This window comes from Tricharina praecox, assembly GCF_024521635.1.
Source record: "Tricharina praecox strain CBS 144465 chromosome Unknown BZA05scaffold_1, whole genome shotgun sequence".
NCBI classification, from domain to species: domain Eukaryota; kingdom Fungi; phylum Ascomycota; class Pezizomycetes; order Pezizales; family Pyronemataceae; genus Tricharina; species Tricharina praecox.
Window position 1 is genome coordinate 2025694 of NW_026250403.1, and position 25260 is coordinate 2050953.

Genomic DNA, 25260 nt, shown 5'->3' on the forward strand with positions numbered 1-25260 from the left:
AATTAGGGTCTTAACCCCCCCAAATGTGGACGAGTGATGGAGGAGCTGTCGGCTAAAATCCGGGTCGAGCAAGCGGGCAGGAGAGAGATCACGTGGGGAGGAGAGAGACTTATATAGGTTCCGTGGGTTTTCTTCTTCTTTCTTGGTCATCATCTGTCGAATACCTAGACGGTCAACCCCCCCATCCACTCTCTCGTCTGTATGTCCTCCCCCATCATTCAACCACTCTGGAGCCCGGTACTCAGAACGCGCATCTAACCACCTGGAAGACCTTCGCTTCAGATTCGAGACTCCGCCACTACCAAACACCTCCGACAATAAAACCATGTCGTTCGCCACCACCCCCGCAGCGAAGGACACCAAGTTGCAGATTGCGGGCATCAAGAAGTTCGACGGTAATAACTACGAGCGGTGGATCTTCGATGTCAAGCTCGTTCTCCAGTACAACATGGCCTGGAACATCACCATCGGCATTGAGACCGAACCCGATGGACGGCCTATTTTACTATCGGCGCCTGCCTTTGAGGATGAAAAGACTGCCAACGTCCTATCGAGCACGCCAACGGCGGAATGGCTTTCATGGTTAAACCACAAGGACTTTGAAAAGTCTACAATCACGATGGCTATGGAGCGCCATTTCTAGATGAAGTTCAAGGCCTACGAAGAGCCGCATGAGCTGTGGGAAACGATCAAGATAGACCAGGCCGCCAAGATGGGGAACAATGCCTACGAGATTCGTAATGAGCTCAACGAAATACGCCTCTCGGATGTGGGAAGTGTGCGAGTCTACGCACAGCAGATCCAGCATGATGTGGGCCGATTCAATCTCCTCGCAAAGGAAGAGAATGAAAATATTTCGAATTAAGAGCACTCATTTTACCTACTACGCGGGATCGATGCGGAGGCTCCTGATTGAAAACGTACTGTTAAGCAGATCCAGGAGCTGTTTATATTAGAATCTTTGGATAGAAAGCCCAACGAGGTTCTACGCATGTTGCTCGTCCGAGAGACCGAGGTGCAGAAGAAGCTCCAGATTCCTGCAGGTAAGTCCGTTTACAACAAGGGCAACAAAAGACCGAGGCACGGTCACACCACGTGGAACAATAAGAAGTGCACATACTGTCATCAGGATGGCCATGACGTGTCTGAGTGCTTCCGTCAGAAGTGAGGTCACCCCCCGGGTTACAACCATCAGGCTTGAAACGGATGAGATGATCGGATTTGGACGGCTGCTGGCTAAGATAGTGGGGGGATGCTTTCAAGACACGAGGAACCTAAAAATCAAAGACGACTCGTTCACCATAGGTATTCTCTTCCCCTTCTCTTCTTCCCTTCCAGCAGTACTAACCCAACCTTCCCATCAGCATACAACCCATATATCTAAGTCACAACTGTCTGCTTTTTCGTCCTCTTCATAATTGTGCCCTCACTTCAAACTACGAAATTTTGAAGAGATGATCACAAGTTTTCTTGACGCTTCTTTGAGTGCTTTTGCCTTTGTAGTGCCATGTGACCGAGTATCCTGTAGCTCCGTTCTCCAGCCGGGACTGATACCTCCAACGAGAGAGAGAGAGATAGAGAGAGATCTTCCTGTTTTATTTCGCATGCAGCCTATCTAGACTATGGCGAACCAACGAACTCCTTTTTCTGCCCGTCTTGGCCAGTCGAGGTGAAAGCCCCGGTACCGGCCAGTCCGATGCGGCGCCCCACTTCCCCTGCCCATTCGCCTCGGGCCGGCACAAGCAAAAGTAGAAGGCAGGTTGACAGTAAAGACCGGTATGGGCCTATATGCCCGCTCCTCCTGCTACCCCCTCGCTTCCCTCCCCGTCTTCCGCCTTTCCGCTCTATGAAGATATCACCGCATATTCTCATCTCCTACTTCCTCGCACCGACCACAGACACAGTACCCTGCTGGGCACTCTTGCTCTGCCCCCGATGCGATGCTTGCCTCCTCCTCATCCTCCTCCTCCAGGTCTGGTGGAGCTTTCCTCCCCACATCTGTCGTTCCTAGAAACTCTAAGATTGCCTCGCTGCACCGCTCATCGGCGACTTCCAACGAGTGCTTTGTTCATTCATTGATTGCATGCGACCTACCTAGACTTCCAACGGGAGAGAGGGAGAGATCTTCCTGTATTATTTCGCATGCAGCCTATCTAAGACTTCTAACGAGTTCTTCTTTTTTTTTTGCTCAGTCGTTGATTGCATGCGACCTATCTAGATCATGGTAATATCATCTACACGTGCACCCCCCTCCCCCCCAGTTTCCACGCCACTGTCCAACCCAGCTTTCGTCAGGCGGCCCGATGGGGCTTCCCCTACCCTCCGCCCCGGCCGTTCCCAAAGATATGTCTCCGCCGTTCGCACTCGCACACGCGCCCTCGAGTCGTCCGCGCACCCGCACTCATCCCCGCGCCCTCGAGTCGTCCGCGCACCCGCACTCATCCCCGCGCCCTCGCACTCACTCCCGCGCCCTCGAGTCTTCCCACCTCTACCGCAACTTTCTAGTCCGCTATTCTGCGTCGCTGAGATCCTCAGCCTCAGCGCCCTCCTCCCCCCCGTCTTCGGCACCCTCCTCCGCCTCCTCGAGTCGCCTCAGCTCCGCTCTCTCTTCCCGCTCCCTGAGCTTCCACTCGGATGCCTCACTTACTGCATCTTCCTCATCGGCCTCTGGCATTCGTCTGCCCATATCGGTGGTAGAGAGGAACTCTAGGATGGCCTTGCTGCATCGCTCGTCTGCGAAGAGGTCCCGTATTTTGAAGCGGTCTTTGCCCCTCCTTGTCTGCCTCCGAACTTCTGCCCAGAGTGTCTTTTGCTGGCTTTTCCATTCAGGGCAGTTTTTGAAGAGGTGCTCCCGAGTCTGTGTCTTGCAGCGGCACTAGCTGCAGCGGGCATCCGGGCGGCTTTTGGTCCACTGGAGGTACTGGCCGGTGAGGCAGTGTCCTGTCTTGAGTTGGTAGAATCTCGAGGCGAGGCGCTTGGGGGCCGTCTCCGGATTTAGGTCAGGACGCTGGCCGGATTTCCGACTGTACCGATACTTCTTAGGAGTGATTCGGTTGTCCGCCCATCCTTGGCTTCTCTCCACTTGGCGACTTCCAATGAGTTCTGTCAGCTCTCCTAAAACGCATAATCTTTCGAGTGAGAGATTATGATAGATCGCGGGGGGAAAAAAGTAATTTCGAGCCTCCCTGATGCCAGCGCGACATCTATGCGCATAATGGACGCATTGTGGCAGATCTTCTAGATTTACGGCCGCATAAGAGCATATGCCCGAAGGGAGCGGCACGGTCAACTCCGTGGCTCAGTTGAATGAACGAAACGTAAGCCCGTGTCTCGCGAGCGTGTCACCAATGAAGCGAGCGCCTTCCACGTGACCTACGGCAAAAGCACTCATGCTTTAGTTTCTTGGCGAGAACGCCGACGAAAGCTTTCCTTCGATCCTTCTACCACTCCACTGCTATCGCCGTCGCCGGCATATCCAGAAATTGAAAATGACAGGCTGGCCGATTGCCGCTCCCAAACCTCAAACTTCGTTGTCACCACTACCTACAGCGGGCAACATGACAGCAGAACAAAATATGATGGCGTGGTGCTGCAAGTACACTACATGCTTAATGTACTCGTTTCGCATTCAGAGCACCCAAAAAGCAAATGCTTGGAGCTGACGATTCGGCCTTACTGATCCAGCACTCACTTACGACCACCGGATCTATACTAGTTGGAGAACAGCACATACTGATCCATTTATCGACGGCAAGTAACTAAGCTCCACCCCTAACCTAGACGAATTGCTTGTTTTTCGAGCGAGAAGCAATGTCCAGACGCATCCATTCGCACGCCGACGGTCCATCTATAATCACTCGTTCCACAGATGTCACGGATAGCTCTGTCGGATTTCACTTGACCAACACCAAATCCATTCAACTCCCCTCGTCTCCTATCGTCCAGACCAAAGAGAAAGGCGGCGCTGGAGCCCCCGGTTTTCCATTGGACGCGCGCCGCGATCAGTGTGTTCAGGATTGCCCGGGACTGTCCAGGAGAGCAACAAGAGAGCAACAAGAGAATGGGATGCCCATCCCCTGCGTTCCAGTTACCCCTCCGAATGCCTAGTCAGTTGCCCCGTGCGGACATGCTTTTTTTTAAGACCATACTGGGATATCCCTGGTTGCGGTTGATAGCAATATGGGCCCCCCAAGCCTTGGTTAACTTTCGAGCGGCCCAATGTTTGGCCTCTGTTATGCGCGGGAGACGCCCGGCATCATAATTACCTGCGATCGGGATTGCGCCCTGGGGACGGCACTGCTGCAGGGCAAGGTTCGATCCCAGCAACCTGGTGCTCGGGGGTCGCTCAACGTCGCCATCTCGTTGGCGAAGGAAAGCGTGTGAGTTGCTCAAGCACCGATGAGGTTTCTCCGGATCGATACTAGCCATAATCAGAGAGTCAATGCCAGCGCATGCATCGGCGAGATGTAGAGATGTTGGTGGCTGAAGGGTAGCCAACGTCGCGGCGGGGGTTCCTCTCTCAGCTTGTATCGAGGGTGGGGCCCGACTTTACCGCCGACTCTGGTAAATAAACCGAAGGTGGCTATCGGATATGTGATTCGACTGAGCGGTCCGTCGGCACGTGCAAAAAATGACAATGTGACTCTGCCCCGCACTCGTCAGACGTCCCATGACAGCTCCGTGGCCGGCGAATCGACAAGCACCCCGCCGTGCAGGCTGTTGGAACGGTGCTCCAGCCGGCTTCACCGGTGCTGAATAAGAGTTAGATCGAGAGCGACACGGTAGAACGGTGTGGGCTTTCGTGAAACATGTGTACACTGTTTTAAGCAGGTCGAGCCAGTCCGGCGCGCATCGACTGCCCGCCGGAGGGAAGACGTCGCTGCATTTCGGTCTGCTGAGGTTAGGCTCGTTGCATCGAACGGAAACGGAAAATTTTCGGCTGGGAACATGCCTCATATGTACCGTCTTGCTTCCACGCAGCGGATGCATTTGCCGAGGGGGTGTCGACGGCGCGGGAGTGGGTATAAAGCACTCACTACCCCCCTGGGGGAGACATTCACCAGTCGCCCCAGTCCACTCGTTCCGATTTCCCCTCACCACACCAGGAAACGTGACCTAGACACCATGCGGACTGCCGATCTCGGGAAAAGGCTTGGTGCGATTCTGCAGGGGTCTGGTGGAGCGGTCTTTCGGGGGGGAACAGCTTCGCTCTAAGACATGCAGAGGTATAACATCACACACACGCGCACACGGACGGACGCAGCACAGAAGCTGCCCCTGGCGATAAGCCGGAGACACAGACAGACAAGACACTACCTGCTACACATACACTGACACACGACACTCTGCCTGCCTGCCTGCCTGCCTGCCTGCCTGCCTGCCTGCCTGCCTGCCTGCCTGCCTGGAGACGGATCGCTCACTCGCTCGCTGCGCCGCAGCAGCCGCAGCTCAATGGGAGGCTTCCAAGTGGCCGCCTGCCACAGGTACAGCCACAAGGGACAGGAATGCGTTGTTGGCCTGGCTGTCATATGGCCCCTTGGGCCCTTTCCTGTGGCTATCCGACTCGATTGCGGTTACCCTCCTGCAACCCATGACACGACAGCTCTCCCGTGGTCGGGTTTGAAATGTCAATGTCTTCGCCGTTGTCTCCCTCGACATCCCTCGAGGCCAGATACATTCCATCTCCGCATCCTCGATGACTACCGATGGCCAGTATGCACCCGAATCCTGGAGCCGTGATGAGCATGAGGTGACCGTCCCGAGCCCGAGTTGTTTTACTTACCATGCGAAGCCTATCGCCCGCAGCTGTCCCATCGCATGCATTGATAGGAGCCAAGCCTTCCCAGCGCCGCTCTCTTATTGGTCGGGGAATACGGCAAGTCATGGTTGCGAGAACGACATCAGAGTGGATTCGGAAATTGCGAGTGAGTGCTTCTGGGTAGAGTATCAGCATTCACCGTATGTCATTTATCGAGAGATGCAAGGCTGACGGTGAATGACGCAAGATCGCAATCAAACGGTGGAGACAGTGCGTTCGGTCGGCCGCCCGCCCACCCCCGATCGAATCTACCACCCCGTCAGCTATCTCGCCTACAGCTGGCCTGCAGCCTCACGCTTGCTGGTGGAGCTGTTTCCTGGCGTGGATCAAACATATGCGAGAAAGCTTCGACGGATAAAAACAGCGCCGCTAGTCAACATCCGCAACACCCAGAATTTCCGATTTCTTCGGGAGCACACGGGACACCAATCACACCTCCTCTTGACGCGTGACGAGTCCAAAAATCGGTGCGAATTCGAGTGGTCGCACCTGGGGTTTTTATTCTAAATCGTCGAAACTTTGCAACGGTTCGACGATCTCCATCCCGCACTTGTTTCATGGGTGTTTCGTGCAACTGTGCGCGCCCGGAATATTAAGAAATTCCCTCAATTGCATAAACTTGCTTTCGACTGGAGAGCGAGGTTTCGATGTGGACGGAAGCAGGAGCGCGCAACACGAGTTAGCCATGGGGGCACAGTCTCGTGATGATAGGTGGGCGGGTGGAGTGGAGCTCAACTGCGGGGTCCGACAACCTTCATAGGGCCCACAAGACAAGTAACTCACGCACCAACCACGATTATACTTCAGCCAGAGCGAGGGGTGACGGACGATCCGCCGGACGTATTCGCCACTCCAGATTTTGTTCCAGAGCAGCACTTACACGTAGATGCTCAACCCTGGACGGGATATGGAACAGCGAGACTTGTTTCGCAACATGCAGGTTCTATCCTTCGTGAACTGTCCAAGCATTAAGGGTCCTCACATTCGGATCGCGGGAATAGAAGCAATGGCATCGCCTATCACTCTTCACGGTGATCGCCAGGGGTCCTCGGAAATGGCCTCCCGTCTTCCTTTCACGGGTGGAATTCGGGATACGTATCATCATCTGCGTTCTGGTTGGCCGCTCGAGGGTACGTCGCATTATCAAACCACTTTTCAAGTTCCCAATATCGAACTTACGACTAACCTACTACAGCAAGGATTACACTGACTGTCGCTCCCAATCCCCAATCATTGCCATTACACAATGGCTCGACATCTTCGATTGAATCGCAGAGAGAGCGAGAATGGAATCCCCAAAAATCGACTGGCCCAGTCGATTGAGACGGGGTAACCGGTTGATACAGTCGCATCCCATTCGCCACTGCTGGGATATCCTCTGCGGACTTTATCATCGCAACTCTCAATGCAGCCCGGAACCGATTGGGACACATACCGTTGTACTCTCAGGCCCACCTATCGCAGCAAAGCCGAAAAGACGTCGCCACCGGTTCTGCGAAAGGGTCTTTTAGCGAGGGAAGAACATCTGTCACAGAAACCGCCAGACAGTCTGCCAGCGCAATCACGACTGGACACTCACCGAAGTACTCCGGATCCGTGTCGGATGGCCCGTCGTCATCAAGTTCTGGATGGACGGGGGGAGGCCGAGACGGACAGGCTACCAGGACTGCGTGATCAATACCCTGCGGTGCCGTTTGCCACTTGGATTTATATCCAGCTTCGGACGGAATACCACTGGCTCGTAGGACGACATCCATACGTGTCTGGAGAAGGACGGATGGAGCGATCCAAGCGGCGATCAAGATAGTCGTGGACCAAGGCTCTTCCTCGCAGTGGAGAGATATCGGGGTCGCAACCCATCACCGGTGCGTGAGCATTGTCTACGTGTAAACCTCAGACGACGGACGGAAATACCGGTAGAAGCCGTGGCAAAGTCTGGGAAGAGGACACGGCGGCGATACTTCAGCTTTTGCGCTTGCAAACCCCATCTGATCCTGGCATGGTCGTGTCTACATGCATGTACATCCAAATTCTCCAGGTGGCCAAGTAACCGCATGGAAATGGATGGTCGAGATGCTCCGTTATCACCGTCTGGCTGCCGAACATTCCTAGGGAAGAAAATGGGCCCACAGACGAACAATGCATCAATTGGTGCATAATGAGGTGTACATGCTTTGCGGCTTCAATACGACAAAGTTCACCGGGGAGGAGATACGAATATTTGCATATTTTTGGGACACAATGCATTGATGATTCGTGGTGACTCTGAGAAACCGACGACGACGACGACAAACCGAACTCTACGGAAGGACAACTGTCGGGACGGGATGTCGGTCGGTTGTGCGCTCGTGCGTCTGGGGGGGTCGAGAACTGGTGAGCTGGACTCCCGATGCAGCATCTGGAAGCAGGAATATTATTCCACCGTTTGCTCTGCGGAAATTCGATTTTCTCCGACAGACACACTGGCCTCCGATGTGCATGCTCCTACGTTCGGACATCAGATCGCACTCGGATCCATCTGAGACTTTGGGCCTCCGGACGATCCAGTCATAACACGGACGCCGGGCCAGCATTCGCTGCAATGCGGCGTGCCAATCCCTCCCAAGCCCATCGTTCGACGTCGCAACAACTCGTGCGTGAGACGGTCCGCACACAGAAAGAGTTTAGGAGGTGGCTGTTGTCGAAGAACAACTCATCGTTTCCATTTTGAACGGGGCCGAGGAGAGCTACAAACATGGGGTCTGTTACGGATTTTGTTATTCTATGCAGCGCCAGCTATGATGTCCAGGAGACGAGCGGCTAGCAGGAGCGAACGGACGGGAGACAATCAGAACACGACATTTATCAGCATTTGTGCTGACTTTCTCTGGCGTCTCCTGCACCTGCGAACTGCTTGCCAGCTGCACACGCTAAGTCTCGTTCCGATTTTCGATACCTGTGAGCATTTTTTGTGAGCGAGTTGTTCGGAGGGCAAACTTAGCTTGTGCCTTCCCCGCTTGAACCGCTTGTATCACGGTTGACCTAGTCGCAGCGGGCAGCCAATTGGAAGGGCCGCAGTTTTGCTCGAATAACAGAATGAGGAAGGATAGCTCGTGACACGGGATCGGACGCGATGCCTAATCCAGCGGACACAGCATAATAATCGTCGATATGGGATATGATGGCGGTTAACGGGGGACAACGGTGAGGCCGAGAGCGACAAGAAAGAGCGGGCGGGGACTTTTGCAGCTCGCTCAGCCTTGCCGACAAACGCCGCAGTTGTAACTTGCGACTGCGGTGGGTGCGGGTGAGTAAATGTGGCCGGCCGGCGACGGTTGCCACGGCCAATTCCCGGCCACGAGTACGGCTGCGACGGCCACGGTGCACGCGCAGAACAAAATGCCCCTCCCCCCCATTTTCGAACCAGAGGGCATACGCCAGTTGAGACCGGTTTAAGGTTCTCACGCACGGTGGTGGTCACTTGAACACACGTTCTCTCTGGCTTCGAGTGAGGGGGAGTATCACCCAAGATGGATGTTCAGCTCGCGTACGACACTGGTCGAATTGGATTCCGCAGGCCGGAGAGATCGTCATCATACAGCGCCCACGATATTAGGTTTATGGGACGTGCGCAAGCTTAAGCGCATGGGTTGCTGGTGCAGCACACATCCATGCCCTTAGAGCTACGACAACATGCAACATCAAGCGCTGCCATTGGCTTCCTTTTTTAATCGCTATTTTGCTGCGACGGGCAATATTATTATTTTTATTTGCACGAAAATCCCCGCTTTCGAGACTCGCTTCAGCGAACCGAATTCGCTGATTATTGCAGTGGCCTCGACGACTCTACGCATGCCCTGAGAACCAATTGGACCAAGCCCCCACAATTGCTAGAATCACAGGTATTCACCATCCCCGTCGTATATCCCGCCACCACTCACGCAACGCCGGGTCCCAATCCGCTGCTGAGGATCCACCGCCGTCAATCGCTCAACCGCCCCCCGATTTATTAATCGAATCGAGAAAAATAATTTGGGAAAATAGATACAAAAGATAATGGATTTCAATGCTATTCGGCCAGAGTTATGTACGAAATACGGGTATGTCGACTGGGATGGCCCGCCCGCCGGAGGCAACGGCAAAGAGCCTCCAAGAGGCTACAGTTACATTGTACTTGCCGAGAGACATCAACGGCAGCTAGGGACAAGTAGGGAAGTACTGAGTCGAGGAAGTGCCGACTAATTGGCCCTGAAGCACAGACAGAACCGAACCCCCCCTCCACCGCCAGTGCCATCGAAATCGGCATCTCCCAGAGATCTAGAGTCCATTGGTCTCTACAGGCACACGGAGATATCAATCAGGGCATGCTGGTGGGGAAAGGCAGGAAGATGATGTTTCGATGAGTATTGAGCTGATCTACTGGCGGAGTACTGACGGTAGAGTATTCCTTACACTGCTGCTGCTCCGATTAATTGCTCTCTACACATCAGCATAGCAGCGACGATCTATCTATCTGTCTGCTGCGAAGTGCAGAAGATATTACTCTCATCTGGCATCAGCGGCGAGCGAATTGGTGGCGGGAGGCCATTGCTTTGCCTTCTGGCACACCGTCATTGTTCATTCCCCGGCCACGTCCTAATATCGGTATGTATTTGTCGCAGATGCATCATCATCGTTGTGGTTCTTGGTGTTGAGCAATCGGATTGGGAGGGGCCGGCGGGGGGGTGGGGGGGGGGGGGGGGGGACTTCTGGTGGGCAGGGTCCCCATACATAGAATCTTCTGTGGTGGCTACACCCAATACACCCAAACCACCAGTCTATCGTCGCGGTCGAGGCTGCTGTTAGCCCGTCGGCCATTGCGGGCAACAGCTACGTGGCATGGGGATGGATGGGGAACTGACTGACTGCGAGTGAGCGGTGTTTTGCAACGGGGAGTTGCGTTCTTTTTTTTTCCTTTCCACTATTGCCTCGACCACTTCCGGGCTCACCGAGTTCGGGGATTCGACGGGGACGTCAAGTGGTCACGATGGCGATTTGCCCCACGGACGGCGGCGGCGGATACGGACGAGCACGAGGAATTTTATTGTATTCGCGACAGTGGCGCGCTGGTCGCAACTGGCGGACGCCGGACGGTTCTGCTGCTGCTGCCCACGAGCTCCCTCGCAGTTTTGGCGGTTAGTTTCAAAAACCCTTCACATGTCACGCCCATGTCCGTGAGGGGTATACGTCGAGAGTCGAGATGATGGGGGGTGGACATGGGCGATGCAGTCGGCTGCATCGGGGTCTTAATATCATGTTTCCTGCAGATGCAAACATGGTAGTCATGTATGTGTGAGGATGTGTACATGCCTACCTAACGTATCTACTTTTCCAGCAGGCGGTGATAGGGTGTAGGTGGGTGTCTTGCCTACATGTAATGGTGACCCGAGATATGTATTGGAGATCCCTCAGGGAAGCGTGGATATGCGTGGGCTCAACGTCCAAGCGTATAATTATTATTGTTGTGGCTTCTCGCGGAGAATCCGGCGGCGGAGGAATAACAAGTACATACAGAGACAGGCGGCGGCGGCCATGGCAATGCCATGAAGTCGAAAAGAAAAGAAAAGAAAAGAAATAGCATCATGCGGGGCCGGGGCCGGGGAAGGACGAAAAAGGAAAAACGAAAGCCAAAAGGAATTCAAGCTCCAGCTCCTATGTACCTACTCTACGGTGTGAATGTATGATATGTACTGCCTCCACCGGTACATACAGACTCGGGGCTAGTTCGAATAGCTATCCAGCTCCGAGAACGCTTTGTTTCTTTACCTAAGGACTCAAGATAGAGCACTCTATCGAGCCTCTTGACCAGTACTTCCCATCCTTATCTCACGCTCCTCACTCTGCGCCATCGCAGATTTTGCGTGTGGCGGGAGCGGGGATCGACGGCAGACCAGAGAAGAGATTACCGCCAGAAGACGCGCAGCATAGTGGGGCTTGTTACCCGGCCCTTGGCGGAGCGCAGCCCGGCTAGACTACCAAAAATAGGCGGCTAACCCCTCCCTCCCTCCACTCCTCCCCTACCTTACTTTGCTCCCCTACCTCAGTCTTTGCCTTCCATCAGATCCAATGCCAGCGCACCCTGCATGCAGGCCGTTCGTCACTGCATCTCTTCAAGCTGCACATCTCATTCCCTAGTCCCAGTTCCCCGCTTGCCCCCCCCCCCCATCGAAAGAGAAGAGGAAAAAAATCCCCCCCCCCCCCCGCCCTCTGTTCGAACTGAACCCCACCGCCGCGACGAATCGAAGCAGGCCACGGATTACTACCGGCCAGTAGTGTCGTTTCGCGGCTCTCATTCGATGACAACGTGTTTTGGCAGGGGCCGACACTGGATGAACGAGGGGTAGAGCGAAGGGAGGGGGGAGGGCTCGAGGGCTTGAGGGCTTGACGGAGGGAGGGGGAGGGGCAGAGGCACGACACAGCAAACAAATGGTTTGACCGACGCGGGCCTACCGAGCGAGCTAATGGTACTGTACCTGCTAGCTATGCCATGTAGTATGAAGTACTTCGCTCACTACATACATACAAGTATGCCTACTACATACGTCTACATACATCATACCTGCCTGTCCTCTACCGTCTATCTATTGAGCGCCTCTCCGCGTTATGCTGTCCATGGTGGGCAGTTGACGCTCGGTTCACGGATGATGATGATCATGAATCAGCGGAATGGGAGGTGGTTGACGAGGTGGTTGAGGAGGACAGAGGGCGTCGGTCGTCGGCTACCTACGCGATGAGCGGGACCGATAGGACAATGGACTAGGATCTGTTCCGATGGGATGGAATGTTCGTAGCAGGGATTCGGGGTTGGTTGGTTGCTTTTCCAACGCCGTGACGCTGGTGGGCTGGTGGGCTGGTGGGCTGGTGGGCTGGCTGGTGGGCTGGTGGGCTGGCTGGTGGGCTGGTGGGCTGGCTGGTGGGCTGGATTATGTTTCGACGATGGCGGCGGTCCAGCGGGGGGAAGGGGTGGGGTGAATCGCTGTTGAAGCGCAGAGATGGCAGGCGGACAGCAGGCGCAAAAGTTTGGTCGAAGTCTCCGGTGTTTCTCTCTCCCACAGTACACTGCGGTGATCGGCCGAGTTGTGGGCGGCGTGCGGGCGGACAAGGTAGCGAGTGATAGTCCGTCCTCGTCCCCGACCGGCGTAGCTGCTGCGTGGTTTTTGTCATTGTCTCTTTCATGTTTCCCCGTCGACTTTCTGCTTTCTGCTTTCTTTTTTCTTATTTTCGCGGGGCATGCGCAGGATGGACGTCCGGACCGCAGGAGGCGGAGAGAACGTGGGGGATAGACGTTCGGAACGAATTGCGTCCTGGCCTTCTTTTTTTTTTGTTGGTCTACCTACCATCGCCGGCAGGATGCTGATAGGCGGTCGTCGCCATGGTTGATGAGGATGCCGCTTGGTGGGGAATGGGAAGGCCAGGGCAGGAAGCACAACATCCACCAGTCACGCATCTCCGGCACGTTTTTGGCCGGGGGGGTATAAGTCTTTTTCCTTTCTTTTTACGTGTTGTCTCTCTCTCTCTCTTCCTTTTCGCCTCAACCCTTTTATCCGATTTAATATTCCATTCTTTTTTTCCATTTCTTTTTTCTTTTGCATTTACGCCATTAACTCAGCGAGTATTCTCCAAAACCGCTTCTTACCCTTTCCCGCTCCTGCTGCAGCTGCTCTACTCTACTCCAGGGTAGGGTACATTTGCGTTTTTCGACTGCTGCTGCTCCTTGACTCGCCCGGGCGGGAGGTCACCACGCTCCCCGTATAACGGTCCTAGCCATCCCCTCCCCCCTCCCACCAATTCCTGCCTGTCCGTGTCTCACCTCCTCGGTTCTCGCATGGGATGGATGGATGCTGGGATGGATGAACTGATGATGCTATGATGCCGGACGGAGGAATGAGCTACCTTACCTTACCTTACCTCCCCAGCTATGTGGCTTGCTGCTTGCTTGCTGCTGTGTTTTCAAACTTTCCCACCCGCCAGCCGCCCTTCCTCTTCTTCTTTGTTGTCGTGGACAAGGCAGGGCCAGGACTCAGGACTCAGGACTCAGGAGGATCATTCCAAAAACAAAAATAAAAAATAAAAAGGGGATAGTGAGGCCGTTGTCGCTGTCGCTGTCGGCGTCGTTGTCGTTGCAGTGTGGATGTCTTCGTTGTTGTTGATGCTGTTGTTGACAGTTGTTGCTGTTGTTGTGTGCGCGTTAAGTGATGGATATCACAGGAAACCCTGTCGCCCAGTGCACTCGCTATGGTTGTGCACATCCCGGTGATGATGATGATGATGATGATGATGCTGCTGATGCTGATGCTGATGCTGCTGCTATTGTTGCTGCTGGTGGTGGTGGTGGTACTGGTGGTGATGGAGGTGGTGGAGGTGGTGGAGGTGGAGTGTGGTGGTTGTGATGATGATGATGATGATGATGATGATGATGACGGTGCAAACAAAGCCGCTAACTCCCTAGCCATGTACTTAGCTTACCGAGCGGCTTCATGAGAGACAAGCCCGCGCGAGAGTAGATGGCCGGGGTGGAGGGTGGAGGAGGGGTTACGTGGTGGTGGCTGCTGCTGCTGCCGTGAATCGGGACTTTTTTTTTGTTCCCTCCCCAAGATCTTGAGGACCGACTGACCGACGGAATGCTAGTTAGTACTGTACCGTACGTAGCCCTCGGCGGTCCAAACTGCCTAGAGCAGAGAAACTAGGGCAAAGACGATGGACGAGTGGTGTTGTGTTCCGGACGTGCCGCCGTGGATTATTCACATTCAACCTCAACCTCCACCTCCAAAGCAGCAGCTGGTCCCCCTCCTCAGTACTCCTCCTCCTCTTGCCTGCCTGCCTGCCTGCCGATATGTACGACCGATATGTACGAGTGCAGATGCACATTGCACATATGCCGGTGTAGGCAGGGTGGAGGTACATACATGCCTCGCCACACTCGAGCGCACATACTGGTTACTACTGCTACTGTTACTATTACTGCTGCTGCTAGTTACTACTACTATTACGATTACCGCTACTACTGCTACTACTACTCTACATACATGCGACCGTCCTGTCCCACTCGTGCTGCTCAACTTAGTACCCTATAGGTAATCCGCAACGCCAGCTGCTGCAGACCAGGAGGGAGGGACATGAGTGAAGCAGCTGCACAGAGAGAGCGAGAGTGAGTGAGGGGTGGAGAGAGTCGCGCGCTCGCTTGCTGGGCCACAGCTCGACCCCCTCTACTCTAGACCCGCAGCCCCACCGCCGCTCCCCTCGCCCCTCCCCTCCTGTCCGGAGTAGTCCTCAACGTACGTCCTCGTCCCATCCTCCCCCGCCGCCGCCAGTGGCTCAATGGCAGCAGCAGCAGTAGCAAGTGGCGATATGGTACCGGCAGTCCGAGCGCTCAGACTGGCGCTGGTATGTACATGGTACATCACTACTTGCAATTGCAGCCTGGCCCGATGGTGGGCCGTCGATAGCGCGCGCGGCGATGGCTGATGGCTGATGGAGGGGGCCCGCCGGCCCGTGACGATTGATTGCTTGATCCATTGATTGATCCATTGATTGATTGCGCGCGCGCGGGCGCGTTGGTGGTGTTTGTGAGCGGCGGAGACGTGTGACTTGCGATGTTGTGAGTGCGTGCGTTGCTTTTCTTGCCGTACTGGCCGTCCTGGCCCGACCGACTGCCTGCCCGCCCGCCAGCCTATCGGTATTTCTACGGAGTCGTCGAACTAGCTAACTGCCCAGTGCTCATTGTACACGGTACAGACCGTTTAACGATATGTGCTCGACCGCGGCTGGTGATTCGAAAAAGTCCGCTCCACGCCCGCAATAATCAGCGGCCACGGCATCCCTCACCACCCCATGGCCCATCGTTGGCCATCTGCCTGCCTACCTGCCTGCCTACCTACAGACCTACCTCCTACCTGCCTACCTGCCTGGCCAGGGCCCTCCCTGCCTGGCTGGCCTCCTCCTCCTCATCGTCCTCCTCCTCCTCCTGCTCCCCCCGTCCATCCTCTCCTCTCGCCATCCGTCGTCGTGTGTCTCTCTCTGTTCCCTGCCGATGCTGTCCGTCGCTGCTCTGTTCGGGTCGTGCATACTTGGGATTCGCACACCCAATACCGGCTGCATCTGGAATTGCTTGCCTCGTCCCCGACTATCCACTCCCTCCTGATCTGATCTCCCCTCCAACAACTGCGTTGCTCTGCGTTTGCTACCTCCACACCCAGTACTCTATTCTGGTACGGACCACAACTGTCCGCCCTTTCCTCTTCCTGTACATTGCTGCTTTATCTTCCGTATACTTCCCTGCCCTCCTCGTCCTCCTGCTCCTCGTCCTCCTGCTCCGCCTGCTTGCTGCTCTCCATCTCGCTCTCCCTCACCACCACCGCCAGCTACTGTTGTTCTCTAGCCCCACTACTGCTAACTCTCCCACAACCACCACTACCCCCCCTCCCGCATTCCGCTGTGTGATCACTCTCCTCAACCCTTCATCTTCCATCGTCAAAACCATACACAAACTCGTCCATCTATGCAGCCATCCTTGTCTCGTACATAGCCCTTCGAGCCTGCAGCCACTCCCCCCCTCCCACCCTCCCACCCTCATCCACTTCCCACCCTTACATCTTCCGCACTACCCACACCCCCCCCCCCCCCCCCCCCCCCCCAATTACGCCAGACGCACAATCTGCTGCTAGAAAAGGCAGAACTTGTTTCGTTTGGTCAGTCCAGCTCGGCCTCCCACCCACCCCCAACAAGTAGTTTCTGGCCCGTATCTCCATCTTCGGTCCCCAAAAAACCTCCTCCCACTTCGGTTGTTTCCGGTAGCCACTTCCAAACACCCTCCCTCCCACCCGCCCGCCCTGCCACCATCGATCTCTTCTAGCTGCTTAGTTATTGTGTCGTGGCAATAGCGGGGTAGCTGTGCTTCCATCTGATATCTGGTTCATCTGAAGTCTGGATATCTTTCGATATTCGATTACCTACAGTAAGTCACACACAATCAACCCCTCCTTCAACCCCACCACCACCACATCCTCCTCCACCACCACCACCTACACCCTCCTCCACCCGCCTCCTCCGCCTCCCCCACCGCCTGGTAGGTATAAGATGCCCTTTGGGCTTGCATCTTTCTGCCTCGACTGCTTTTTATCTTCCTTTCTTCTTCACAACACCCACCCACACCCACACTCAACATCAACATCATCAAACAACATCCCAACCACCATCCCAACACCATCCCAACACCATCCCAACACCTTGCTATGTGCCTTTGAGCTTCACGGAAAAGACTAACTCGCTGCCCTTGCCATCCACACGATAGACTTCAACTCTCCCTTCAATCCCAGCATCAATCAACAATGGCTTCAGCATCCTTCCCAACTTCGTCTTCGCGCGGTGTTACGAGACAGCTCCCTGCTCCCGCTCCGCTCTGCACGACACTACCTCCCATGCCATCGACGGGTCTGTACCAGGCTCGTCAACCATCGTTGTCGAACGAGTCATTGTATGCCCACACACAACACTATGCCCCAGACGCCTACTTCACGGCACCACACTCCAACCCTCCCTCGATGCCTTCGTCCACCGCGTCGACTCCCGCCCCCACATCGGCCCTAGGACGGGCAGATTCGCCCCAGCCTAGACGAAGCACCAGAGCGACCGCTACCAAGAGGGCTTCCATCTCCTCATTGCTTTCTTCGCCCGACAATTCGTCGGGCGCCGACAGCTCATCAGCGTCGTCGCCGCTGTACAATTGGTCGGGCAGTAGCTCGCCTACTACCGCTGGTACCACACGGAGCAATTCCGTGGTTAACACGCCAGTCAGCATTCCTACACCAGCTAGCGCCTGTTTCGGCCCAATCGATTACGATCTGTCTCGAGATATGTACGGCACCCAGGACGAGGACAACAAGCTGTACACGGTCGGAGCTGTGAGGTCCAAGAAGGGCAGAAAGTTTGTTTTTACCACATCCACATAACATTGAGTCTCCACATGCTGATTTTTTCCCCCTCGATAAAGCTCTCCTCGTACCGGTCCCAACGTCACGGAAGTCAATCGCGATGAATACGACGTCCTTGGTCGCAAGAAGTCAGTGCCTAGTTTTTCCAGTTGGCTCACGTGATCTGTACTAACAAATCATCCAGGCCCAAGACCCCACGAACTCCCATGTCATGGGACCCCAATGATGATATCCTCCTGAAGCAATTAAAGGAAGAGCAGAGGCTCGGATGGAAAGAAATCGCCACACACTGTAAGAACTTTTTTTCTTATTTTTATTTTCGGTGGTGTGAGAATTTGCCCGGCTAACATGCGTGTGCTCAGTTCGTGGCAGGACTTCCCATGCTTGTCAATTCCGATGGCGTCGCCTTGCATCTGGTCAGTTGAAATACTACCAGGGTCACCGCCGCCCTCCGCCAGTCACCACCACTTCCGCTTCTTTCGCCAATGAGATGGCCTCAACCGCCACTGCCGGCACCATTTCATCGAGCCCTAAGATTCTGATGAACTCACTTCACGGCACTTCGCCGTCCGCAACCACTCCGCGTGCACTTCATGCGATCCCGCACATGTCCCCGACTACGGAATCTGCACTTCCACCCATGCACCACAATCTCTATCAAGTTGTGCAGCCCAACTGGGGGCAGTCTGCCAGTCTCTTCCAACCGACCCCGCTTCCGTCGCCGACTTCGTATGCAGCCCGCTTCATGATCGAAGACCATCGGGAACCCCACAGCAACTGGTCCGAACAAGAGGATGACCTGTTGCTCAACCGCAAGCTCAGCTTCGATGAGGTCAACGTTTTGCTCGCCGGCAGAAGCGAGTCCGAGATCTGGAGCAGGATGGTCAAGCTCCGCGAGAACGAGATGACCCACAGGCAGGCCATGATGCCCATGCACTGCATGAGTGAGGTCCGCAGAGAAAGCTACGAGGAGAGAATTCCCGGCATTGGAAGCGTAGCCATGAGCTACCACACCGCCTCAAGGTGATGATGATGATGAGGAGGCATCCAAACGACAGAGCGCCCCTCTCTCTATCTCAGGGTCGGGGCTGAATGTTTTGACTCGATCTTTTTTTTTTTCTTTTTCATATTTCTTCCATCCTTTTCCATCACCTCACGACATCTCGATTTATTTCTATCCTATCTCCTTATCTTTTTGATGGGTTTTCTTACGGAGCATTTTACTTTGGGTGGCGGGGGGGTTATTTTTCTTTCTCCGAATTTCTGGAGGAGCTTCCGGATATGGTGTTGCTTGCTTGCTTTGTACTTTTTGGTGTTTTTTTTTTTGTTCCCTGCGCGATGGCTTTTTCCCTTCTGCGGGTCACACAGTCCTCACGACAGGGCAAGGGGTGTTGTGCACCTCATCGGATCTGATGTTTGGATCCGAGCGTGGACATGCCATTTCCGGCACCGATGATATTTCGACTTCTTCTGCTTCTTGTCTATGATTTCTGGGCACGTACCAACGGGTTTTCTCTTTTTTAATGGCTGGGGTCTGGGACTTCTTTCACGACTACCAACGACGAAACGACACTATGATGAGGACGGTCAACGACTATCACGATTACGAATTATTAACGACTCTGGGGGAGCTTTTGTTTTTGCGATTTTTTTTTTGAGCTGGAGTGTGTATATCTCCTTACGGTACTTTGGGTGGTGGAGGGTTGGGGGTTTGGGTATGGGGTGTTTGGGAACCGGCGGTCAGGCCTGGGGTTTGGGATGGAGTTTTTGCTTTTCGGGGTCTAACTTTCTTACGGGTTTGGGTGGGGGGTCCGGGTGGGGGAGGGGTTTTCATCAAAAGTTTTGGGTTGGCGAAGGGATTTATACGGGACTGTCTTGGGATAAAGATACAGGTTATAGGGATTATTGGGGGGGGGTATTTGGCAGGCATTTTAGAGAGGAGGATACGCCGAGTACATCTTGTGGAGGAACTGGGATCTTGGTGTACTCTAGAGAAGGAATCAATGGCTTGAATCGATTGATCTGATTGGGAAAGAATTGGCGGTGTCCTTCGAGGAGCGTGCTGCAAGTCTTGCCTGTTGCTTGCATACTTCATCTTGCGTTCATCTGTTTGTTCTCCCATCCACCCGTCCAGGTTTTGCCATGTGGTGGTGGTGGTGGTGGTGGTGGTGGTGGTGGTGGTGGTGGTGGTGGTGGTGGTGGTGGTTGTGCTTGCTGCTGCCATGCCATGCCATGGTGCTTTCGATGTGGGGTTGTCGATCCGTCGGTAAGTTTCCGCTTGGAAGAGACCGTTACGGGGGCGAAACGCATGGAGCGAAGCCTTCCAGAAGCCGCAATCCATACCCTCCACCCGGTGGCCGGGGGGGCACCACCACACCACATTTTCTGTCATTTTGAGGGAGGGGCAAACAGTCGCCATGACCGCAGTCTGCAGCCGCGACGGAGGAGTTCACGATCAGCTCTGCTGCAGCGTGGACCGTGGACCATGGCTAGAAGGCCAGCGCACGCACGCGCAGAGCCTGGCTTTTTCTTTTTCTACATGATGTATGTATGTAGGAGGCCTGGGGGCATGCATGCGTTTCTACTTGTACTCGTACAACGTCGTCGGTTCCCGTTGCTTTGATGGGCATGGGCATGGAGGAGTGCGTGGGTTCGTCTCGACTATCGATTGTCGGGATAAGTTGAGGGTGGATGGTGGAGGGTGGAGTGTCAGTGACGTCGGTTCCCGGGGGGGGGGGGGGGGGGCTCCTTGACGGTGGGCACTGGGATATAGTATGTACTGCGCAGTGCGTCTAGATCTCGACTGTGGATGCCCTTCCCGTGGGGAACTGGCGGGGGTAGGGCGGTTTGATGGGATGGCCCGTGGATGGGTGGAGTATGGGGGGTGTGCGAGCGGGTAGGGGCGGGGCAGGACAAACGGGCAAGTGGGCGGGGGCGGGGCGGGGCGGGGCGGGTGGAGGGGGGATGTCAATGGCGGATGTCAATGGCGGGTGTCAATGGCGGGTGTCAATGGCGGGTGTCAATGGCGGGTGTCAATGGCGGGTGTCAATGGCGGGTGTCAATGGCGGGTGGCCACTTGCGGCTAATAACTACTTCAGTCGACCCGCCCTTTGTGTGCGGGACTCCGGGAAGCGGGAGGCGACTACCTACGTCCTACTTTAGGTATCTACGCGGGTGTCGGCAGCGGTCAGCGGTCAGCTGTCACAGGTGGGAGGAATCTAGGTCTTTTGTGGCTTTGAAGTTTGTAGTATGTTTGTGGTACATAGGAGGTAGAAGTATGTAGAGTATGGTAGCTTGAGGGTAGTGTAGGTGTGTGGGTGTGGAATGTTTTCCCGTGAACAAGCAAGCAAGCAACGGCGGTGTACTGTACTCTGAAGTCAGTTCAAGCTACTGCGGCTCATCGAACCGCGCGCACGGCTTCAAAGAGCAGGGCTATAACTAGAGTACTGCACAGCTTTCGCTGGCGGCCCTGTAGGGCTCCATGGTACGCTTGTTGTCCACGCCTGCCAGCTCCCGCTCCTTAACTAACGGATTACGCAACCGAGTGATATTTGTGGATCTGAGGAAAAAGTGTCGCGTGTCCGCCCAGAACTCGATAATGATCGGATAAATGTGGGGAGCGTGGTATGGAAATAGAGTACGCCGATGGTTCCTGTCCTTCATATTAGATCAAGCAGAGCTAGATGTCAATAAAACATTCGTTTCGCTGTAGACCCTTAAGTATAGATACTGTTGGTTAACCGTTGATGTCATCAACTTGGCTTGCAGGGATGTCGAGGTGAGACAGCTGTAAGGGTGCACACTGCACCGAAGCCCAACCTCCACCCCCCACAGCCCTGAGCTCCATATTGCCCCGACGAACGCCATCCAACAGGGCGTCACCACGAAACAGCTACCTTCACGACTCGTTATCTACACCCCACCACCGTGCGGCAGAGCGGTTCTCCGTTCCGTTCGAAGACGGCCTCGACGACGACGACGAAGTGGCCGTGTCCTGCCGTCCCCGGGAGCTCGATCAAAAGGATGACTCCATCCACCATCCACCTTCTGACAGCATCGCTGCTGCTGCTGCTGCAACCTCTCGCCGACTCATGCGGTGTATTGTATTGTCCCCACCCTGGGGCTCCCTCGATAAGCATTACTAACATCGGAGCCTCACCTTTAGGGTCCACAACCAAATCGTGCACCGATCGGGGCACATATTCGCGCTGCCGAACTCGCTGCCGCAATTCCACGCGCCGCAGAAAGTATTTTCGCCGCTCGTCACCGCGGCCGCGAATGCGGCGTCGGTGCAGGCCGGCGCGTTCTTCCCCGACTGGGGGTACCAGTGTTTGCAGACCGACGAGCTCGCGGAGGCCGCGCACTGGCCGCCGTTCCTGATCGCCGCGGTTGAACATATCACGTCGAAATACGGGTTTCTCAACGGTACGGAGGCGGGAGGTACCGGAAGAACGCGCTCGCGGTCGGAGGATGAACAGAAGCATCTTGAGAGCTTGGTCGCGTTCGTGTTCGCCGTGGCGTCGCACCAGACCGCCGATGCGACGTGGCACGCGATCCGGTTGCCGACGGGGTTTTTGGCGGCGCTTGCGGGCATCGATTTTGGCGGAAATGTGGCCGAGGCGCATCAGACGCTCGATGTGGGCGGGGACTTCATTGCGGCGGCCAGGCTCGCGAGACTACCGCAGGAGTCCAGTGCGTGGATCGAGAATTCTTGGCAGATGCCTGTCGGTGATCTCGTCCAGATATATGAGCGCATGGGATTGAGGGTCAGTAAGTGGGGGCTCAGGTACTGCACTATGCGCGGACTGGCGGCACTGAGGAGTGAACTCGCGCTGGGTGGTAGGCTCTTTGAGAAGTTTGCGGCGACGTCGCCGATGCTGGTCGATGAGATGGATGGGTACTATCTGGGTGGCATCGACGAGATGACGGCGCGAACGGTCAACTGCTGGGCAAACTTGACGAGGTGGTTTTCTGACGGAATCAGCGAGGAGGATAAGTTGAGCGCAGGATGGAACATCTGTGATGTGTTTCAAGCCATTCGGGCCAGAGGAGGTGCTGGGAAAATGGCCCCGCCGCACACACATCAATTTCGACACAATATTCTGGATGACGACAGTTTGTATGCGGCTACATTGCGAGAGATGGAGGAAATGGATGTCAAGACCGACAGGTTTGGTGCGGAGACATTCAATCTTCCGCGAAAGCTTGAGCAAGTTCGAACACTTCCACGCCGACCGGCGGAAAAATATTCTCTACCTTTTGATGACCGAATCTACGTCGCAACATATGTGCCGTACGGACACATGGGTGCATCGATCTCCGCCGGGTACTTCTCGACTGATCCGGAGGAGCTGGCTTTTGCGGTTGGAGCACCATGGGAAAGTGAAGATTCGTCTCGACCTGGTGAGGGAAACGTTTACGTCATTCCGAATAGCTTCATTTCGGGCTCGCTTACTCAAAGCTCGACGCATAATTTACGCATCAACAGTACCCGCTCGAAAGGCTTGCACGATGCATCGTCGCTCACAGTAAGAGGAGTGGGCTCGTCTGTCGATCAGCGTTTCGGTACGGCATCAACCAGTTTGAAAGCGCTCAACCGCACATTTCTCGCCGTCTCCGCCCCGGGACCGTTAACGTGCGACGGCGCCCGTCCTCCTTCGCTCCCATTCCATCCGCAAGCCCTCGCTGGGCGCGTCGAACTTTTCATTCCTGGAGACGGCGAATCGCAATTCACGTTTTCGCGGCAGGGAGCGGAGCTGGGCTCGATCGGCACCCGTCAATGGGGCGATCACCTCTTATCGGCCGCGCTTCATCCGGATAGCGATGAGGAATTTCTGATTGTCTCGGCCTCTAGTTCCGACCGCGAACGAGCCTGCAATGGACGCGAGAGACCACAGTTCGGTGAAGGAGAAGTCGCCATCATTAGGCTTCGGTATGCTACCTCGGAGGACGACGTGGTCTCGGACAATCACAGGAGCCCACTTATCCTAGCACAACAGCACAACGCAATCAATAATACTTGCATTTCCGAGGATCGGATTGGCGTCACTAGTTGCTATTCTCTCCATGAGGCACGGGGTGAAGGGGTTGTTGCTGATATGTTTGGACTTTACTTGCCGGAATCGGAGAGAGATCGCATCCCGTGTGATCGCCAAACCACGTACGCACGATTTGGTACTTCCATCGCATTCTCGTCCGGCTCCAAGCTCCTCTGGATCTCAGCGCCCGGGAGAGGAAAGGTATTTGGCTACCGTTTCTCACCCGACGAGCCTGCCAAACTCGTTACCACTATCGCGGATGAGGACTTTGCGCTCCGTCCGCAACGTACCGGATTCGGCCATTCCCTTGCTACGGGAATGCTACCGGACGGCCGAGAATGGATCGCTGTTTCTGCGCCAAACGAGGAGGTGGATGATTCGAAGCAGGTTGGTGTGGTAAGGATATACCAGATTACTACAACAAGCACGGGAACTAACACGCCCGAAATCAAACTGGTTCACGAGGTTATCCCAAGTGATCCGGCGGGATACACCAAGTTTGGCCGCTCCCTGGCTGCCGACGCGGATAGTCGTCTGCTATGGATTGGAAGCGAATTCGCGGGCGAGGAGCGCGGCGCAGTGTGGGCAGTCGAGATCGGGAACGGTGAGATGCTGACAGGCCAGTCGACCGCGTCGACCGCACGCAGCTGGATGGAATTGGTGCTGAGCAAGCTTCCATTCCTTCCGCGGGACACGGAAGACGACAAGAGGATAAGGGCCAAAGTGGTATGGGAGGGTGCGGAGCCCGGCGAGCGGTTTGGCGCAACGATTGTAGCTGCCGCGGGTGATGTTGCGGTCGGTGTGCCGTTCGCGGGAATCGGGAAGGTCCCCCAGGAGGAGAACTTTTTTGGTGCTATGGCGGTTTTCAGGAGGAGGAAGGCGAACAGTGAGGAATTGTAGCTGTAGCTGTGGCTGTAGCTGCGTTGGTTTTCATTCTTATTTTTCTTGTTTTGCTGCTGCTGCTGCTTTTGGCTGGAATTTGGAATTTGGCATGGTTGTACGGTTGTGTGGTTGTATGGTTGTATGCGCATTCCCCCATGCATCTGAGGTTGTGGGGTTGGTTTTGTTTTTGGGACGCGTTCATGAGGTGGGTTGGATTCACGATTGTAAATATATGATGTTATGATGAGCTCGGCTTGGAGCTGCTACGAATTGATATCCTGTTGTTTATGTTTATCTTGTCGTCGGTGTTTATCAACCCGGACGAGGGACACCTAAGGAGGCATTGACTTTGACATCTTGCGTCTGGAGTTACAGGAATGACAGCTCTCCCATGCTGTCCGAACTGTTAGCTGCTTGGAATGCTGCACTCTTGGAAAAAAATGCAGCTAAATCAAGGAGGGCTTGGAAAATTGAAATGCTCGAGCCTCGGATCGCACTTTATCGCCCCATCAGATGACGCTTCCTATCATCAAATGCCGCCGGAAAGCGGGGTTGATCCTTCCAAGAGCAGGTA

At 55.0% G+C, this 25260-nt stretch overlaps 6 protein-coding genes across 6 annotated transcripts; all 6 read left to right on the forward strand.

Moving 5' to 3' along the window:
- Positions 1 to 325: 325 nt before the first annotated feature.
- BZA05DRAFT_432742 (uncharacterized protein) lies at positions 326 to 1292 on the forward strand (the record flags this gene model as incomplete). The annotated part of the gene is made up of 3 exons (XM_051486232.1): positions 326 to 544; positions 644 to 811; positions 935 to 1292. 3 exons carry the CDS (start codon positions 326 to 328, stop codon positions 1166 to 1168), a joined length of 621 nt encoding a protein of 206 aa, XP_051344517.1. The 3' UTR covers positions 1169 to 1292.
- Positions 1293 to 13110: 11818 nt separating this feature from the next.
- Positions 13111 to 13690, forward strand: BZA05DRAFT_17210 (uncharacterized protein). Its single transcript, XM_051479208.1, has one exon. It carries the CDS (start codon positions 13209 to 13211, stop codon positions 13515 to 13517), a length of 309 nt encoding a protein of 102 aa, XP_051344518.1. The 5' UTR covers positions 13111 to 13208; the 3' UTR covers positions 13518 to 13690.
- Positions 13691 to 17253: 3563 nt separating this feature from the next.
- Positions 17254 to 18793, forward strand: BZA05DRAFT_330186 (uncharacterized protein; the record flags this gene model as incomplete). The annotated part of the gene is made up of 4 exons (XM_051480523.1): positions 17254 to 17759; positions 17826 to 17894; positions 17951 to 18057; positions 18129 to 18793. The coding sequence occupies 4 exons, from the start codon at positions 17254 to 17256 to the stop codon at positions 18791 to 18793; spliced, it is 1347 nt and encodes a 448-aa protein (XP_051344519.1).
- A 43-nt stretch (positions 18794 to 18836) lies between these two features.
- Positions 18837 to 19301, forward strand: BZA05DRAFT_17272 (uncharacterized protein). Its single transcript, XM_051479211.1, has one exon. It carries the CDS (start codon positions 18965 to 18967, stop codon positions 19220 to 19222), a length of 258 nt encoding a protein of 85 aa, XP_051344520.1. The 5' UTR covers positions 18837 to 18964; the 3' UTR covers positions 19223 to 19301.
- Positions 19022 to 19902, forward strand: BZA05DRAFT_17263 (uncharacterized protein). The gene has a single exon (XM_051479209.1). It carries the CDS (start codon positions 19250 to 19252, stop codon positions 19790 to 19792), a length of 543 nt encoding a protein of 180 aa, XP_051344521.1. The 5' UTR covers positions 19022 to 19249; the 3' UTR covers positions 19793 to 19902.
- A 1689-nt stretch (positions 19903 to 21591) lies between these two features.
- Positions 21592 to 25084, forward strand: BZA05DRAFT_470147 (uncharacterized protein). The gene is made up of 2 exons (XM_051487884.1): positions 21592 to 21869; positions 21932 to 25084. Exons 1-2 carry the CDS (start codon positions 21790 to 21792, stop codon positions 24702 to 24704), a joined length of 2853 nt encoding a protein of 950 aa, XP_051344522.1. The 5' UTR covers positions 21592 to 21789; the 3' UTR covers positions 24705 to 25084.
- Positions 25085 to 25260: the final 176 nt, after the last annotated feature.

Coding starts and splice junctions, on each gene's coding strand:
- BZA05DRAFT_17210 (XM_051479208.1), top strand. CDS start 13,209: ATGGTTGATGAGGATGCCGCTTGGTGGGGAATGGGAAGGCCAGGGCAG.
- BZA05DRAFT_470147 (XM_051487884.1), top strand. CDS start 21,790: ATGACTCCATCCACCATCCACCTTCTGACAGCATCGCTGCTGCTGCTG. Junction 21,870..21,931: donor GCCGACTCATGCGGTGTATT/GTATTGTCCCCA, acceptor CCTCACCTTTAG/GGTCCACAACCAAATCGTGC.
- BZA05DRAFT_17263 (XM_051479209.1), top strand. CDS start 19,250: ATGATTTCTGGGCACGTACCAACGGGTTTTCTCTTTTTTAATGGCTGG.
- BZA05DRAFT_17272 (XM_051479211.1), top strand. CDS start 18,965: ATGGGTTTTCTTACGGAGCATTTTACTTTGGGTGGCGGGGGGGTTATT.